Genomic DNA, 19670 nt, shown 5'->3' with positions numbered 1-19670 from the left:
TCAATCTACTTGCATTATTTATAGTTAACTGGTAGTTACCTGGTAGACATACCCAGTAAAATTTATCACCAAATAAACTGAAAATATGAAAACTTAACAACTTTTTTCAAGTAATGTAATATACCAGTCGTGATATTTTAATCAATATAAACTAATACAGCAGACTCTGCCAATACCAGACTCTCCAAATACCGCAACTCTCCCGATTCCTAACGGTTGGGCCAATCCCGTATTTTCTCCTTCTATTTCTTTGTTAAAAAATGTTGAATAAACCGAACTCTCTCAAAACTGGAAACCGAATATCTCCGTAGATATGGTCATTTTCAATGTAAAATACATTTTGTACACCAGACGGTCCAAATTCTCAAGATGCCCGAGGCGTGAAAATTACAATACCCAGTCAGCACAGCGCGGGCGGTGTCACATATTTTGCTCGCACAATTATCGATAAAAATTAAACATACCATAAAGGTGTCAAGTCGTTACGACGCTAAAGAGGTCCGATTAAATAATGTTAAACAAACTGTAAATGTCTATAATAGACGTGCGGTAAAACCAAAAAGTGATTGGCTCGATCGTTTTATTAAGCTTATGATAAACAATTTAATTACAAAATTAATGCATGCCGTTTCTTGTGATCTTCTCGGGTAGTTTAAAAGATTTTATAGCCATATTTTTAACGCTTAAATGGTTGTTTGTTAGTTAAATATCCATCCATCTGTCTGCAAATTCATTCATTGCCTTTTCTTAATTTCAAACGCATCTTCAGCATTACCGGTAATAATCTCAAATCTACAAGTCTTCTCAAATCTAAAATGTTGCAGCCTCTAGCTAAACGCAGACGCCTAGATCTGAAGTTAGAGGATAAGATTAAGCTGATCAAAGTATCTGAACTTCTCAACCAAAACCATCTCTGAAGGTACTCGGCGAGCGCTTCAAGATTGGAAAGTCAACAGTCAGCGACATCTTGAAGAAAGAAAACGTCTATCAGGAGCAGTGGGAGAGAAATGCGTCCGGCTCCAAGTTCCGTTTCGACAACAAATGCAAGTTCGACCGACTGAATGAGCTGACATGGGAGTGGTTTAACCGGAAGGGGGCCCAGAACTTTCCTTTGTCTGGACCTGTGATCCAGAAGAAGCAAGCAGATTCGCAAAGAAACTGGGGTACCACGACTTCAAGGGGTCCAGCGGCTGGCTCACCTCCTGGAAGTTCCGCTACTCAGTGAAAGCGTTCAAGTTGTCCTGGAAGAGTGCTGGGGTGGACCAGCAGACAGTAAGTGACTTCAAAAGCCGGCTGCCAGACATCATACAGGGATACAGCCTGGAGAACATCTACAATGCCGACGAGACCGGCCTCTACTACAAGGCCTTACCTGACAAGACCCTGGCTATGCGCGGAGACGGTGCAAAGGGATTCAAAGTGCAAAAGGATATGATAACCGTCCTCTTCACATGCAGCGCCACGGGAGCAAAGCTGACACTGCTGGTCATTGGCAAGGCTCCAAATTCCCCGCTGCTAAAAGAACGTGCGACGAGAGTGTCTCTGTGTAACTTACGTCAGTAATAAGCGTGCGTGGATGACGGCAGCTGTGTTCTCTGATTGGCTTCGGGACGTGAATTCAGAGATGCAGAGGAAAGAACGCAAGATCCTGTTATTCCTGGACAACGCTTCGTCCCACACCGCCGACATGAACCTGAGCCATGTCCAGTTGAGCTTTCTTCCGGCCAACACTACGAGTTATTAGAGCTTTCAAGGCTGTCTTCAGGAGGTTTATGCTTGCCACAAAGGAGGAGACTGAAGACGTTGCCATTGTTTGTCGCTCAGTGACGCTTTCGGACGCCATCAAGTGGACAGTTAAGGCGTGGCAGGCAACACCAGCTTCAACGATCCATTAGTGTTTCAGAGCCTGCGGATTCACACCACAGACCACGGAGACCAGTGACGACGATTACCGTGACGACGACATCCATCTCATGGACCTCGTCCTGCATTTCCACTTTCAGTTGGATGAGCTAACATCACTTGACACAGACGTCGAGACTCATGACTCCGAGTGGGAAGCAGACATTGTCAACTGCTTTAGAGAGGACGCCGCCGATCCCGCAGATGGACCATCAAGAGGAAACGCCGGAAGTGCCTCCAGTGACTCTCAAAGAGTACCGCGACTTTGCTCTCCTTCTGCAGCGGTACGGACATGAGACGGATGGCGACTGACTGGCAACTGCAGACATCCTCATCAACAGTTCAGATATGAAGATTGTAAAGCAGCAATGTGTACTGAAGCAGAGAGTGATCTCGACTTTTTCAACAAATCGTGAACTTGGTGCATGTGTAGGTTTTGACAATACTTCTGAGATTATAAATGTCTTGAAAATAATTATAACACTGTTTTTTTGTGCACAACAATCGTATTTGTGTCTTTATTCGTCAAAATTGTCTTTAAGGTGTAATTAATTCAGAGCTATTTATAGCAAACTCCAACACAACTTACTCGCCTATATGATAAAAACGTTACGTACGTACATGTATAAAGCACTACACTCCCTTGGGATTAATCAAAACAAGTCGGTATGGAATGTTTTTTGCTTTTAATTGAATAAAAACACATTTTTTTAAGAATGCTTTAAACATAAACATTACATGAGTACAGTATCACATGGTACATGTAAATGTATATGGTTTGTTTTATTCTTATATGATTTTGTACACAATGCATACAATGTATATTTCGGCAATATGCATACTCTTGGTAAACCGGAGCTCTCTGAAAACTCGACAATCCGGCCGGTCCCCAGACCGTCCGGTTTACAGAGAGTCTACTGTAATTGTAAAAAAATACGGTAATTAAAAACTTTTCTTTTTTTCAATCGAGGTTGACAGTCCCTTTAACAAATGCATAAATCTTCAAGTGTTGCAGTCTTGACTTTCTCATACGGTAAAAGGCATTGTATAACAGGCAGTTATGTATAACATGCATCTACTTTTTGAAGCAAAAAAATCGCGGAAAAAATCGAGTACCGTAAGCAAACTGACAATCGTTATATTTACATTGCCAATCTTGCGTGTTCTTCTCGAGCGTCTATGCGATAGAGATAGAAAGGTCATATAAGTAATGATTACACAAATATTCAACACCATTACTGACTTGACCCGCGAAAAACAAACAATGGAGGTGTCAAGCTGTTTGCCAGTTCTCATGTTTTGATAATAGCCCAGCTACACAAAACTTGACATGTGACGCAAATTACTCAATAATCATAACACCAATCTTGACAAGATATATGAAAATGTGTAAACAAACACAACAACAATGCAAAAAAAAATTATTTACACATTTGAAGAGTAAGAAAAAAAATTCGCAAATATATCAGGGAAAGACCTCTTGCAGACATACTATTGTAAATTGACAAGTGCCCAAAAAATAAATTGTGCAACCCCAGAACAGTAGGGTATAATATTGTGGGGAAAAAACAATAACATTCAAATAACAAGAGCACCGCCTTGCGGGTGCAGACCGCTCATCTATTTTTATTTTTAAAGGTGAAGGGACCTATCTCAATTTCAATCACAAAGGAGGGTGGGGTGGAGTGGAGGGGGGGTGTATAGTGTGGGGGTGTGGTCATTTAATACATTATCTTCCCAAAATGGATTTTTTTTTGGGGGGGATTCATGGGTGGGATGGTTGGACAGTATTTCAAAAATAAAATAATACAAAAAAATATTTGTGTTTTTTAACCATGTTTCAAAAAAAAATTGTGTTTTTTAACCATGTTTAAAAAAAAAACTTTTTTTTTTTGGGGGGGGGGGGGGTTCAGGGGGGGGGGGGGAGCGGGGGGGAAGGTTTGAGTGGAGTCTATTGTGGTTTGTCAGGTAAGAGTTGTTTTGTCAAAGTATCAATCAAATCTAATCATAAATAAAGAAGTTATGGTAATTCTAGCAAAATTTAATAATTTGACCTTGAGAGTCAAGGTCATTCAAAGGTGAAGGTAAAATTCAATTTGCCAGGTACAGTACCCTCATGCTAGCATGAAAGTATTTGAAGTTTGAAAGCAATAGCCTTGATACTTTAGAAGTAAAGTGGATCTAAACACATAATTAAACCATATATTCAAAGTTACTTAGTCAAAAAAGGACCATTATTCCGTAAAAATGACAACCAGAGTTATGCATCTTGTCCTTTACTGTCTCCTTATGATAGTTTGTGAGTGTTCCAAGTATGAAAGCAATATCTGTGATACTTAAGGGGTAAAGTAGACCAAAACACAAAACTTAACCAAATTTTCAATTTTCTAAGTATAAAGGGCCCATAATTCCGTCAAAATGCCAGTCAGAGTTACATAACTTTGTCTGCACAGTCCCCATATGATAGTTAGTAAGTGTTGCAAGTATGAAAGCAATAGCTTTGATACTTTAGGAATAAAGTGGACCTAAACACAAAACTTAACCAAACTTTTCAATTTTCAAAGTATAAAAAGGGCACATAATTCTGTCAAAATGCCAGTCAGAGTTACATAACTTTTTCTGCACAGTCCCCTTATGATAGTTAGTAAGTGTTGCAAGTATGAAAGCAATGGCTTTGATACTTAAGGAATAAAATGGACCTAAACACAAAACTTAACCAAACTTTTCAATTTTCTAAGTATAAAAAGGGCACATAATTCTGTCAAAATGCATGCCAGAGTTATCTAACTTTGCCTGCCCAGTCCCTTTATGATAGTAAGTAAGTGTACCAAGTTTGAATGCAATAGCATTGATACTTTATGAGAAAAGTGGACCTAAATGCAAAACTTAACCGGACGCTGACGCCGACGCCAAGGTGATGACAATAGCTCATAATTTCTTTTCAAAAAATAGATGAGCTAAAAATGGCTTCCTTGTTTTTCATTTTCTTCTGCAAATTTATTGGATTTAAATGCTGTATACGTACCTCAAAAAGATAGAACATATTAATGTTAACTTTATAATGTTTGTCCATCTATATTGAGATCATAAATATAACACAATTATTAACATAGTTACAGTTAAAACAACGGGGAGCAGAATGGTGCCAGTTACTGTACCTTGGTAACTGACGAGGAAAAAATATCTTGGCATGGCTGTAGTGGTGTAAAATGCGCAACAAGTTTTTTTTAATTAAATTTTGGGTAAAAAAACTGCTCGTTATACACAGCGTTTTACGGTATTTGATGTTACTCTTGGCTTTTGTGTATAGAATAGACTCATCACTGTAATCAAGTATTTTGAATTACAATTCAGCACTTAATCAAGATATTTATTTATCAAGAATATTTCAATCCTATCGCTGGTTACATGCTATATTGCAGATATTGTGCTGTCTAACTACTTGTTCTCAGGTACATTTTGGGATTATTTTAGCCTATGAAGATTTATTTTGAAAGAAAGGGGATTCATATCTAAAGTTGTTGTAGAGTGTAGATTATCATATAGTCGTTTTAATTTTTTGTAATTGAAATACAGCATTAACAAGAGCACCACATAACGGGTGCCACGCTCGGCTACAGGTGCAGTTTTGAATAAATGAAAGCTTGTCAGAGTTTGTTGTTTGTTTAGAGAATACAGTGACCTTTGACCTAGTGACCCCAAATGGGTGTGGCGTGTAGAATTCATCAAGGTGCATCTATATATGAAGTTTCAAAGTTGTAGGTGGAAGCACTTTGATTTTTGAGCCAATGTTTAGGTCTTAGCACGACGCGGACAGTGGATGTCAGACGGCGGACAACAAGCTGGCTATGACAATACCTCAGGTTTTCTCCAAAAATGCCAAGCAAAAAAATATAGTACGTGGTTCTTTAGTGCAAACACTATACTTTACTTAGAACAAGAGGGCCTGAAAGGCCCAAAGTCGCTCACCTGAGATAACAAGATATTATTGCGACAAATCTTCTGACCAAGTTTCACGAAGATCGGAAAATAAATGTGGCCTCTAGAGTGTTAACAAGGTTTTACTACAGCCATATAAGGAACAAGATGTGTTTGTGAAACACAATGTCCCCCTATATGACATTTGATCTTGAAGGATGACCTTAACCGTGACCCTTCACCACTCAAAATGTGCAGCTCCATGAGATACACATGCATGTCAAATATAAAATTGCTAGCTTCAATATTGCATAAGTTACATTACATGAGCAATTTTGACCCATATATTTGACCAAGAAGGATGACCTTGACCTTTCACCACTCAAAATGTGCAGCTCCATGAGATACACATGCATGCCAAATATCAAGTTGCTATCTTCAATATTGCAAAAGTATTCATAAAATAAGCGATTTTGGCCACATATATTTGACCTCTGACCTTGAAGGATGACCTTGACCTTTCACCAATTAAAATGTGCAGCTCCATAAGATACACATGCATGCCAAATATCAAGTTGCTATATTCAATATAGCAAAAGTTATTGCAAAATGTTAAAGTTGGCGCAAACCAACCAACCAACCAACCAACCAACAGACCAACCAACCAACAGACCAACAGACAGGGCAAAAACAATATGTCACCCACTACTATAGTGGGGGACATAAAAATGCCCCCCCCCCTGGCAGCAATGTTTTTCAACCAACTGGCATCATTTTTAAACTCATCAAAGATATTATCAGGATGAATCTTCTGACCAAGTTTCATGAAGATCAGACAGTAAATGTGGCCTCTAGAGTGTTAACAAGATTTTATGATAGCAATATAAGGAAAAATGCCCCGCCCCTTGGAAGCCATTTTTTTTAGGCAAACATAATTATTTTCAAACTCATCCAAGATATCATTGAGACCAATCTTCTGACCAAATTTCATGAAGATTGGACAATAAATGTGGCCTCTAGAGTGTTAACAAGGTTTTATTTTAGCCACATAAGGAAAAATGCCCCGCCCCTGGTGGCCATGTTTTTAAAGCAACCAAAACCATTTTCGAACTCATCCAAGATATTATTGGGACAAATCTTCTGACCAAGTTTCATGATGATCGGAAAATAAATGTGACCTCTTGAGTGTTAACAAGGTTTTACTATAACCATATTAGGAAAATAGCCCCACCTCTGTGGTGACCATGTATTTCAACCAACCGGCATCATTTTTGAACTAGTCCAAGATATTATTGGGATGAATCTTCTGACCGAGTTTCATGAAGATAATACTATAAATGTGGCCTCTACAGTGTTAACAATATTTTACTATAGCCTTATATAGCAATATAAGGAAAAATGCCCCGCCTCTTGGCGGCCATGTTATTCAAGCAAACGTAACCATTTTCGAACTCATCCAAGATATCATTGGGACAAATCTTCTGACCATATTTCATCAAGATTGGACAAAAAATGTGGCCTCTAGAGTGTTAACAAGGTTTAACTATAGCCATATAAGGAAAAATGCCCCGCCCCCTGGCGGCCATGTTTTCAACCAACCAGCATCATTTTCAAACTCGTCCAAGATATTATTGGGATGAATCTTCTGACCAAGTTTCATGAAGATCAGACAATAAATGTGGCCTCTAGAGTGTTAACAAGATTTTACTATAGCCATATAAGGAAAAATACCCCGCCCCTTGGCAGCCATGTTTTACCAGCAAATGTAACCATTTTCAAACTCATCCAAGATATCATTGAAACCAATCTTCTGACCAAATTTCATGAAGATTGGACAATATATAAATGTGGCCTCTAGAGAGTGAACAAGGCAAATGTTGACGTCGCACAACGGACAACGCACAAAAGGCGATCACAAAAGCTCACCATGAGCACGTTGTGCTCAAGTGAGCTAAAAATATTTAGGATGTGTAGGCATGTCACAGCCTTCCTGAAAAGTCCCAAACAGTGCTTGTCAACTGGACAGGCTGATGGAAAAGTAAGCATGTCCGGACAAAAATTCACCTGACCGAACAGCGTGGTATAACTGAAGAATTTAGTAAAGTTTAACTCATATTTATTGCAGTGTGCAGCCTGTGTATAAGTATTGGACAACTATAAGTAATTGATTTTGGAACATATAACATCAAATCATTATGTGTTTTTATGCAAATGTAACACACTTTAATTTCAAAATATGGGATTCATTCAATATAATATGTAATTATGTAGTCAACTTGTACAAATATATACTCTTATATATTCTCCGTACAATATCAATCTTTTACAAAACTATCTGTTTTATATTATCAAAAATAAAATGAAAATGGCATTATGCGATATTACACTGATATAAGCACATTTCCGTGTTATTTCATGCGTTCCCACGATACATAAAGCAAAACATTTTATATGTGATGATGACAACTTCAAATTTGACAATTTCGATCATTTGTATAAGCATTTTATTTCATGTGTAGTTTTTTGTTAAAACCTTTGTAATTGGATAGATGGTTATATGTCGGAACAATGAAATTGACATTTTCGAAAAACAACAACAAAGGGAGAATACTCTCAAGAACCAGTAACGCGTTAGTGTTCTATGACAAAAAGGCTCGAAATTCACAAAAAAGTGATTCTAATTGGGTGTAATCGTTCTTTTGGCAAGTATTAGACTTTTCGGTATTTAGTCATATTTTGTTTGGCCTGTCACAAGGACCGGCAATATTAGAAACTTCGCCGGACCATAAAGAATTTTGCCGGACAAGACCGGCGGTCCGGCCTTTTCAGGAAGCCTGATGTCAGGATTGTAGTTGTAAATCTAGCTCTTATTTAATTGTAATGGTTTAGTTTTTGTTTCTTCTAAAGTAACAGGTTATAATACCATCATATACATAATATATATATATATATATTCAAAATGTGTGAATTAATTAAAGACTTTTTTATACAGGCCAGTAAATGTGTGGTATTTTGTAAAATATAACTTGTGGGTAGTGCCAAATTTGTTAATCTTACTCCAAAATAGTGTGGTGTCCATTATTTTTAATCGTGTTGTTTTACATGAACACAAAAAAGTACATGTAAGAAGTTAGGCATTTTTGATTGTAAGCTATTAACAAACACAATTTCAGATCACCTGTCAACAATACCCGCAAGGGGAGTTAGACAGTATAGATAGATAGATGGATGGATGGATGGATGGATGGATGGATGGATGGATGGATGGATGGATGGATGGATGGATGGATGGATGGATGGATGGATGGATGGATGGATGGATGGATGGATGGATGGATGGATGGATGGATGGATGGATAGATAGATAGATAGATAGATAGATAGATAGATAGATAGATAGATAGATAGATAGATACATAGATACATAGATACATAGATAGATAGATAGATAGATAGATAGATAGATAGATAGATCAAAACCTGCCTAAAAACTAGTTATTATGCATGAACGGTTCTTTCTTTTTATACTCTAGTAAACTTGACCCAACTGGAAACACTTAGGCCTTACAATTTTAGACGGTCCAGGAGGCTTAAAAAGAACACCAGTTTTCCCCAGATTCAGGAAAAATGATTTTGTTATTGTTTGACTGTCCAGCCTATTCAGCTTAAATATTTTCATGAAATCAGTATGTATTTTCAGAAAATAATATTCCAAATTAGGACCAGTTACCAGTATATATAAAAAGGCATGCAAATACAAAAGTTGATGAACTTTATTTAGCCTTCAACAAATGTATTTTATCTAAACTATTATATTGTTTTATTTTATGTATTTATTTTTAATTTAAATAATGAATAACATCGCAATATGTTTACTCCAAATTTTTCTACTTTCGATTTCAAAAACGAAAGTGGGCTGCGTAAATAAAAATATATACAGAAAGCATACACATTTAAGGGTGTAAAACCATGTCATTAACAAAAGAAAATACGTTTTTATTAAAAACACCAAGGAGCACTTACACAGTTCCCCCTCTAGTTCCATAATCCATCGTTTTAGATTTCTATTGGCCTCCGCCCCGATAACCTCTTCGATGCGAACGACAGTAACGCTGTGTTGCTGTTGAATTTCATGTCGAAGCACATCCGCCCCGATGTTTTCCGGTACGCCATGTAGCGATATACATTTCTGAAAAATAGTCTCTTTAGCTGCCATAGTGTGTTATGGCATTACTTAGGGAAGAAAATCTTCTTCCACTTAGGCTGCACTTGCCGACGTCCAAAGCGCAAATGATTCATGGGACTTTTGTGAGCATTTCATAACTTTGTAACACGCATTCTGATTGGCTCCGATACTGAATCGCTAACGAAAAGAAAATCTCATTGGTCTTCGGATAGTCTTTCTGAAAATTCGACGTTTGCTTTTACTTTCGTTTTAACTATTACTAGAGTTGCGACACCTTAAGGGTTTCGCGTGATGGAATGAGTGGAAAGATCAAATCAAATTGAAAATCGATTATTTCTATAAAAAAAATGGTACGAAACAAATTTGGGTACAAAAACAAATTTGAGTACGAACCAAAAAGGGTACGAACAAAATAAGGGTACGCAAAACTATTTGGGTAAGAAAAAAATGGGTACGTATATAATATAAGATACGAAAAAATTTGTGTACGAAAAAAATGAGTACGAACAAATGGGTACGAACAAAATTTGGGTACGAACAAATTTGTGAACAAAAGAAAATGGGAACGAATAAAATGTGGGTAGGAAAAAACAAATTTGGTTACGAAAACAAATAAGAGTACGAAAAAATATAGGGAACGCAAAAAAAAGGGTACGAAAAACTATTTAGGTACGAAAAAAATGGGTACGAAAAAAATGTCTGTACGAAACAAGTTTTGGTACGAAAAAAATGGGAACGACAAAAAATTTTGGAATGAAAAATTTTGAGTACAAAAAACATTTGGGTACGAAAAAGATGGGTACGAAAATAAATTAGGGTAAGAACAAATTTGGGTACGAAAAACATTTGGGTACGAAAAAAATGCGAAGGAATTTTTTTTAGATACGAACAAATTTGGGTACGAAAAACATTTAGGTACAAAAAAAATGGGTACGAAAAAAATTGGGTACGAGAAAATTGGGTACGATTAAAATTTGGGTACGAAAAAAATGGGAACGAAAAAAAATTGGGTACAAAAAAAAATGGGTACGAAAAAATTTGGGTACGAAAAACATTTGGGTACGAAAAAAATGGGTACGAAAAACAAATTTTGGTACGAACAAATTTGGGTACAAAAAACATTTGGGTATGAACCAAAAAAAGTACGAAAAAAATTGGCTACGAAAAATTTGGGGACGAAAAAAAATTGGGGACGAAAAAATGGGTACGAAAAAAAATGGATACGAAAACACTATGGCTACGAAATATATTGGGTACGATTTTTTTTATTTAAAATCAATTATGAATTGTCTAGTGCTAGCTAAAGAAACTTCAGCGTACAGTTTATATAGTATTGACAGAAAGTCGCGCCAATAAAAAATCATAAAAAGCGATTTTAAAGTTATGGTAGCCAGAACTAGTCTAGTGCGTGAATTGTCTCGTGGGGGTGAATTGTCTTGGGGTTGCTATTAACGCTACATGTACTTCCGGCCAAGCCACGTGTTTATAGCGATTGCGCAATAAAAAAAACACCACTTTTTCGTAAATTATCAAAAACTGGATATTTTCTCAGATATGACGCATACGCCATCAGTTAGATCACATTCTGGTCCATATACATGTCAAATTTCAGGCACAGTGTTGGGCCAGTTTTCAACACTATCAAATCGCGGCTATACCCTACTAGAGCTTAACGCATTTTAGTCGCCATTATCATTCGTTCAATTGAACGTCATCAATCATGACGTCCAATACATCACTCATTCCATATTTTTTCTTCCTCCCATTAAGTGTAGGGCTCCTCTGGAGCAGCGACGCACTTTATGTACACAAGGAGTCCGGGGTCTGCGAAGAGCCAGTATTTGGTGTCATTTGGGGAGATCTACAGAACGCTCCCACAGTGGAGATCTCTTGTTAAAAAATCTTACCTCCGACTCAGGTCAGAAAACATGTACGTATTTCGTTTTTTTAATTGGACTGTTTTTACAACAGCCATTCGTGTTGTGCTTAAAATTACGACCGAGATGCCAGTTTGACTAGACCGAAATGTTTACTGGTGTGTAACCTACATAAAAAGTCAACAATTAAACAACAACAACAAAGAACATGGATGACAATCCAATCATTTATATTTTAGAGGCAAGAATTCAAAGACAACGTTTAAAAGACATGCAAAATTCAGCACGAAAAAGACAAATACCAATAGCAGAGCAATACAGGTACTATCAATTATTGCTATACCGTCGCTGCTCTGTTTTCATATGTGTATATTTTCGGTTTGTCACGAATTCGGACAAACTATGAAACGTGTGTTTACATTTTAAAACTGCACTATTTGGAATTTTGATCTGACCCCTGGGTCAAATATGGGGGTTGGGGTGGGGCCGAGACAGAGATTATCACTCATTTTTTTATTTTATGTACTTAAACATTGACCATAACTTTTTCAATATTGAAGATAGCAACCTGATATTTGGCATGCATGCATATCTCATGTATCTCACATTTTGAGTGGTGAAAGGTCAAGGTCATCTTTCAAGGTCAAAGTTAAAGGTCACATAACCCCAAACCGGAACTCCTGTTTGCAGGGTTACATGCAGTCAGTTTGATACTTAGCACACATTGTTCAGTTCATGCTGCATAGGATTTGTAAAATACATTGCAAATGGAATGTTCTGGTATCAATTTGAAGGTATATTTGTAAGCAATAAGATAAAAAGCCATTTTTGTGCTCTACTTTTTCTGTTGATGGTTCCCAGCTTTGAAAGAAAGTCATACTATTTGAGCCCAAAATGGTCGCCTCCACATCTGTCAAAACTGGTTTGCCTATTCTAAGGTAAATATTTTGAGTTACAACACATAGAATTTGATGACATGCATTTTTTTCAAAAGAATATGCATGTATCTTTCCAATGATGTATGATGATATAGTGCTGAAACGCTTGGTCATGGTAAAAATTGATATCGAACTTCAACAATATAGAAGGAAAATAATTGCGCATGCGTAACCTAAAAAAACAAATCCGAGGGAAGTAATAAGCTTTAAAGGGAGGTAATTAATGAACCTGCTAAATGATTTAATTATTTTTAATAAATGAAAGCGGCGCAGTAGGGGGCATTGTGGGTCAGCAGCTGGAGCGTGCGCGTCACGACCAAGGCGAGTGTCCCCCGCAGAAGATTTCGGTTGAGGGGAACTTCTGCTGGTGGCTCTGCTAATCCAGCTGAGTCCCTCACCCTCGAGCCGGACGTCTTCCGCTCTGCTGGGATTGCTGTCTTTTCCAAGATGCAGCGGACTTTTCACCGGCTGTCTATCGTCAAGAGCTCGCTGACCCGGACCTGCCAGAGGTCCCGTCTGTAGAGGGACGGGGATAGTGGGACAGCAAGACCACCAGTGTGGAGGAAATATGGGGCGGACCAAAACAGGCTTCTTTCCTGGGCAGGTATAGAAGCATGCCTAAACCTTCGTGGGGGTGGCCTTATTGAGGGACCCCGGGACAGCGGTACTCAGTACTCTCAACGCACTGGGGAAACTGTCTCGGGGATGAAGACGACGGCCGGTGACAGCGAGAGGGGCCATAAAGGCAGAGCTGCTTGCTTGCGCTCCTTTGGTGGAGCTGCGTACAGACAAGAATTTGTCTTTGAATTGTCAACTACCAGTGCACATAATTGGCCACCGTGCACTGGTATTTTTGGATCTAAATTATTTCTTTGGTGAATACCCGGGAAGCCGGGGTAAATTTGACCTACTTTGGCTCAAAATTAATAGTTTTCCCCTGAAAGGTCACAGGGGCAGGTTTGACCATAAAGACTTCGTGAAGAGGCTGGTAGGACCTGAAAATAAACTCTGATACACACACAGGGGGCATTGTGTTTCTGACAAACACAACTGTTTTTTTATGTTATTTTATATTAACTTCTTCATTTCTACACTGATGTACTTCCAATTGATACTGAACATCTCTTATGACAATACAGTTAATCTCAACTATGCATGGCCCCATTACCAACCCTGGGGCGCCCCCTGAGTCAAACATGCGGCGTGGGGATACGCGTCGGCCTCTGCCGCGCCATTTCTAGTTGAAGTTTGTTACTGTCTGTAATGTGTAATTGATTTCAAAGTGAATAGAGATAATCCAAGGGGCTGATGTTGCCATAATAATTGATCAATTAAAGTAATTACGATGAATTATCGTATCATGTACTTGTGATCTTTTGTTGGCAAGAATGGTTGCTTTATGCCGATGTTTTGGGATATTTTTTGAAATGCAAAAAGGTGCAATAATTTTACAGCGAGTAAATGTGATACGTATGGTAAGTTTTTAGATGTGATTTACGTATCCGAGGACGATTATAATTATTTTAAATGTCTATGAAGCATCTTCGTTCATTATTACTAAATTTCTGTTGAATAATCTAGTTGATTGCTTTCAATATTTTCTACTCTACGGTCTTGCTAAATATGACAGGAAGTTTATTAAATTAGCTAATGCTTCATAAACGTATTATCTTTGAAATACTTTAGTCTTTATAATATCATATATATTTACATCAAAATAGATTGAATATAGAGCTAGTAAAATTATGGTTATTTATCTGTTGTGTCTATTATTAGTTGGTTAATTAGAACTGCTGGAAATATTAAGATACACAAAGGAAATATAATTATGTGTAAAACAGTGGTATACTGCAATAATGTGATACACATATACCGTCTTTATCCTAATAAACGCTCCTGCCCTAATAAACGCGCCCCTATTGTAAAATAAAATGAAGGAGTGATCAACATAATAGCGCCCCCTTTTCTGGGCTTCTAAGGGGTAAAGTAATATTATTTTATTGACAGAACATTCTTTTTTTATCAACAAGGTACAGTTCAGCTCACGCAAAACCATAAATTCCACGATCCGCGGAGTTTGATAACATCAAGTGTTTGCAGAGTTGAATCTGCATCGACCATCTTGTTGCCGCGTCTGTTCGCCGAGACAAGCCTCAGCATGATGCTGAGGAAATTGTTTGGTGATGTGACACTCCGCGAACACTCTCATTAACTATAATTTACCTACGATAGAAACTGAATACAAGTTCCGAATCATAAAGTTTATTAAATGTAGATTAAATACGTTCGGACATAAACTATCAAAGCCAATCCCCTCCCAGAAAAATAAAATTAATTTGTCTGTAGAACAATATGTTAGCGTTGTTGTTTTCAAATTTCAACATGTATTTCACACCGTGACAGTTTTTTCTGTCTTTTTAAATGCAGCATATAAAACAAAACCGTGTTCGTACCTAGCTGTAGGATACTGCACCTCGATGAGTGATAATTGCGTGTTTGATAAGACAAGTAACAGTTTGAAGCCAAAGAGAACTCATAAATGATTGTAATATCGTATTTTCCCAAGTCTCTTGATTCCCCGATACATACATTTCAACTGTCTCAATCGCATACATGCAACTTCTCCCGTCTTTATCCATTACTCAATAATCTCGCATATGCCTGATTTCCATTTTTAAAAGCAAATTCTGGTTAATATTGATGATAAAAGTGCTCAATTTCTGCATATGCTTCTATTTAAAGATTTGATGAAATAATCGCCCAATCAGGACAGTCGTATTACAATATGCGTAAATCACCTGACATGGTTTGCACTCGTCGTGTACAGCTATTTTCGACTTTAAATTCTAGCCACATATACATAGTGCACGTGAATTAAATGAATTTCTTTTATCTGAAAAAAGCGCGCGAACATTGGCGTGGGTGTATTTATTTGTGAATAAACATTTCATAGCGGGCGCCGGGTAAAACATTGAGATCATTAATTTTAATTTCCAATAAAAGTTTCGTTGTGAATTTCAACTAAATTGGGGTATGTCGCGAATAACTTGGCATTGACATTTCCTCTTAATAAAATATAATTCAAACCCGCTGTATCGTTACCGTTACGCTGTTTCAGTTCCTTTATTATTGAAACAATTATTTTATTGAATACTGACTGCACACAAGTGTTGTGTACAGTTCATATTCTTCTGCAACGACCAATAACCTTAAACTTAAATCGGGATGGCAGTATTCCCACTGAACACGCAGTTCATCACCAGAAGCAATGTGTCAATATAAATTAAGACGCACATGTACACAAGTCATTTTCTGAAAATCGGGAAGAAGTGAAAGTAATCATTTAAAAAATAAACCAACATTTGATTTTATTCAAATGGTGAACATTATTTATTTTTTTGTTGTCTGTGTATTTTAGCAACACGATCTTATGCAAAAAGATATCGTTTTTTTGTTGATGTTTAAAGCAAGTCTCGTTTCTGAGATTAAACTGTGTAAATTTCTTCGATATGGTTACTGATCTACATTGTTTTGACAGATGACATCTTATGGTAACTGTATGAAGTATGCAGAAAAACTGAAGAAATGTTAAAACAATCACGTATAAATAAGAACTAGAAATGGCGCGGCAGAGGCCGACGCGTATCCCCACGCCGCATGTTTGACCCAAGGGCGCCCCAGGGTTGATCATGGGGCCATGCATAGTTGAGATTGACTGTATTGTCATAAGAGAAGTTCAGTATCAATTAGAAGTGAATGGGTGTAAAAATAAAGAAGTTATAGTAAAAGGCAATTTTGGGAGGGTGTGGCCTATGTGGGCGGGGTGCCCCAGGGTTGGTAATGGGGCCATGCATAGTTGAGATTGACCGTATTGTCATAAGAGAGGTTCAGTATCAATTTGAAGTGAATCAGTGTATTAATGAAGAAATTATAGTAAAAGGCAATTTTGGGCGGGTGTGGTCTATGTGGGCGTGGCGCCCCAGGGTTGGCAACGGGGCCATGCATAGTTGAGTTTGACCGTTTTGTCATAAGAGAGAGGTTCAGTATCAATTTGAAGTGAATCAGTGTAGAAATGAAGAAGTTAATGTAAAATAACCTAAATTTTTTTAATAGTAAATGGATTTTTTTGGTGGGTGTGGCCTATGTGGGCGGGCGCCCCAGGGTTGGGATTGGGGCCATGCATAGTTGAGATTGACCCTAATGTCATAACAAAAGTTCAGTATCAATTTGAAGTGAATCCGTGTAGAAATGAAAAAATTATAGTAAATGGAAATTTTTGGTGGGTGTGGCCTATGTGGGCGGGGCGCCCCAGGGTTGGGAATGGGGCCATGCATGGTTGAGATTGACCGTATTGTCATAGGTGAGGTCCAGTATCAATTTGAAGTGAATCGGTGTAGAAATAAAGAAGTAAATGTAAAATAACCTAAAAAAATGAGTGATAATTTCTGACGCGGCCCCACCCCAACCCCTATAACTTTTGACCCAGGGGTCAGATCAAAATTCCAAATAGTGCACCGTCGCACATATGCTCATAGCTACCATGTGTGTAAATTTCAAGGTTCTAGTGCTTTTAGTGTAGGAGGAGATAGTGGCCAGGACGGACGGACAGACGGACGGACGGACAGACGGACGGACGGACGGCGGAGATCACCACAATATCCCCACCTTTTTTTCAAAAAGCGTGGGGATAATAACTGGGTATTATCTGTATCTGTGTCTTATATTCGTTAATTTGAAATTCTTTTATTCGTTAATTTGAAAATTATTTAACATTTGTTATAGTATACAATCAATATTTGTACATTTTTCTCCTCGGCGAATCGCCGCGTGTCAAGACGCGGCGTGATTCGGCGGATCGATACCGAGGCAGAAACAGAATGATAATGGGGTGCAGTATTCTGGTAAAACTAATTGTGATATGTTGACGATTGCTCAATGAACTTGGAACTTTTTGCAAATACCGGTAAACATATTGTACGTGTAAGTTTATATTATACCTAAAGGGGGGTGAAATAAACGCGCCCCCTTTGTGATTTGCATCGCGCCCGGGTGCGTATATTAGGATAAAGACGGTATGTGTGTTGTAACGTCCTTCACACAAACCCTTGTGTCGAGTCTCTCCACTTCTCCCTAAAGTCTTCTCACTTCTCCCTAAATTAGAGTCCAGGGAGAAGTCAAATTGCAAAGAAGCTGCAAACTGCGTAAAAAATATTTGTTATGACTACAAACTGTAGAAAACAGTAGTAGTTATAATAGTTTTTTCGGCGTAGCTGTCTAAGCCAGCTTTTTACCTTTTACCCCTTACGTGACCTTTGTTAGCGCCCAATAGAATTTAAATTAAACTTCCTGCGGCTAAATACATATGAATACACTTCATTGACTGCATTGGCTGATTTGAGCATTATTACCCAGAACATTGGCAACATAACCGCGTTCTTGTAGTCAAGCATTTAACACTGTTCACTGAAGGGATGCAGGCTTCTAATGGGAGAGTAATATTTGGAATTTATGCAATGTTTTTCCTTAGTTTACGAAGCATTATAGCATTAATCACACGTCTTTAAAATTAAAAGAAGCTGATGTTTACATTCCGATAAGGGGCGGTCACTAAAACGCATACGTAACAACGCCTACGATCAAGATAAGGTTGGAGGTTATATTACGCTAATTCCGATCTGGGTCGCAATCTCTTTCCGAGCCACGATTTCAACAAAACATCAATATTTAAGAATCAATGATTTATTTTCAACATCATGCATTAAAATTCAAACAACGAAACAATAATAAACACCATAATAACGGATACCAATCACCGTCTGCATGTTCCTTCTTTGTTCATATCGTATGCATTTTTCAATGCTACCAACCGTTATAATGTAAATAGTCTGCGTTAGAGAGACCCCGGTAAAGGTCACACTAAACACTACAAAAACACACAAAGCAAAGGTAAACAAAGTAAAACACGTGCACGCAAAGTCCAATAAACCCACTGTAACTCTTGGAATGCCTTTGTATGGAACTATATTTCCTCACATTAATTTATGCGGGTGTACTGCGATTGCGTATGAGTCCCAAGAAAGAATCGACGATTGCTAAAGAATTTTTCATTTCAAGATGGTAAAAATAATTAATGGTAGATTTCACCGAGCGCATATTAAATATTGTTCGGCGGGTTTTCAATGTACAGCAATAGCTCTTGTTCTCATTTTGTGTATTGGTTTCAATTTACACGAACGATTGACCACCCAAGATGTTGACCTAATAAAGGCTTATTCTTGATTATTCGCTATAGGGGGCAGGGGATATATTTTTGACCAAATTTCGAGTTCCGAAAGGCCGCAAACAGTCAAATCGATTTCATCAAAACAGAAAGTGACACAAGAAAGCCTTTTTGTGGCAGTGTCATAGGCAACATACATTGAAAATACAACCAAAGACAAGGCTGGCTTTTTCACTTGTGAAACTATGGCTCTTGATCTTTCCCCCCACCCACCTCATTTTTAATAAAAAATTGAGATGGCATGCACAGTACATTCAAACAGAATGCAATCCTAGTTTTGGCTACATTACTCTCATTATTTTCATCCCTGTGCTATGTTTATTCACATAGAAAAGTGTCTCCCATACGTTCAGATTTTTCAAAATTTACCTTCAAAGATCTGTTCTGTTTCTGCAGCGTGAAATATTGACTTCTGCCAAAAGTGAAAACCTCCTTTTTGAAGATTCAAAATTTCATTGCTAGGGAGCTACCACTAGTTTCAATGTGTTTTTCCAAAATTTTGAGACATTATTTCTAAAACCTTACACGAGAAATACATCTTATAAATTTAATACCTTATTGATTTTTAA

At 37.7% G+C, this 19670-nt stretch overlaps 2 protein-coding genes across 10 annotated transcripts in view; one reads left to right on the top strand and one right to left on the bottom strand.

The window, feature by feature from the left end:
- The window catches only part of LOC127841439 (protein mono-ADP-ribosyltransferase PARP14-like), a 118060-nt gene extending 107933 nt beyond the window's left edge, over positions 1-10127 (bottom strand). For all 7 annotated transcript variants that reach the window (XR_008030982.1, XR_008030983.1, XR_008030984.1 and 4 more), the window contains exon 1: positions 9844-10127. Coding sequence is in view for 4 of the 7 variants with exons in the window: in XM_052370257.1 (XP_052226217.1) it covers positions 9844-10036 (193 nt within the window). In the remaining 3 variants the exon portion in view is untranslated. The remainder of the gene's footprint in view (positions 1-9843) is intronic.
- A 1917-nt stretch (positions 10128-12044) lies between these two features.
- The window catches only part of LOC127841441 (DNA-directed DNA/RNA polymerase mu-like), a 43172-nt gene continuing 35546 nt past the window's right edge, over positions 12045-19670 (top strand). For all 3 annotated transcript variants that reach the window (XM_052370267.1, XM_052370268.1, XM_052370266.1), the window contains exon 1: positions 12045-12204. In XM_052370267.1, the coding sequence (XP_052226227.1) occupies positions 12092-12204 (113 nt within the window). In that variant the 5' untranslated portion in view covers positions 12045-12091. The remainder of the gene's footprint in view (positions 12205-19670) is intronic.

This window comes from Dreissena polymorpha, chromosome 8 (genome assembly GCF_020536995.1).
Source record: "Dreissena polymorpha isolate Duluth1 chromosome 8, UMN_Dpol_1.0, whole genome shotgun sequence".
Taxonomy (NCBI): Eukaryota; Metazoa; Mollusca; class Bivalvia; order Myida; family Dreissenidae; genus Dreissena; species Dreissena polymorpha.
Note: the sequence above shows the minus strand (reverse complement) of the source record. Positions and strands in the feature narration are given on the sequence as shown.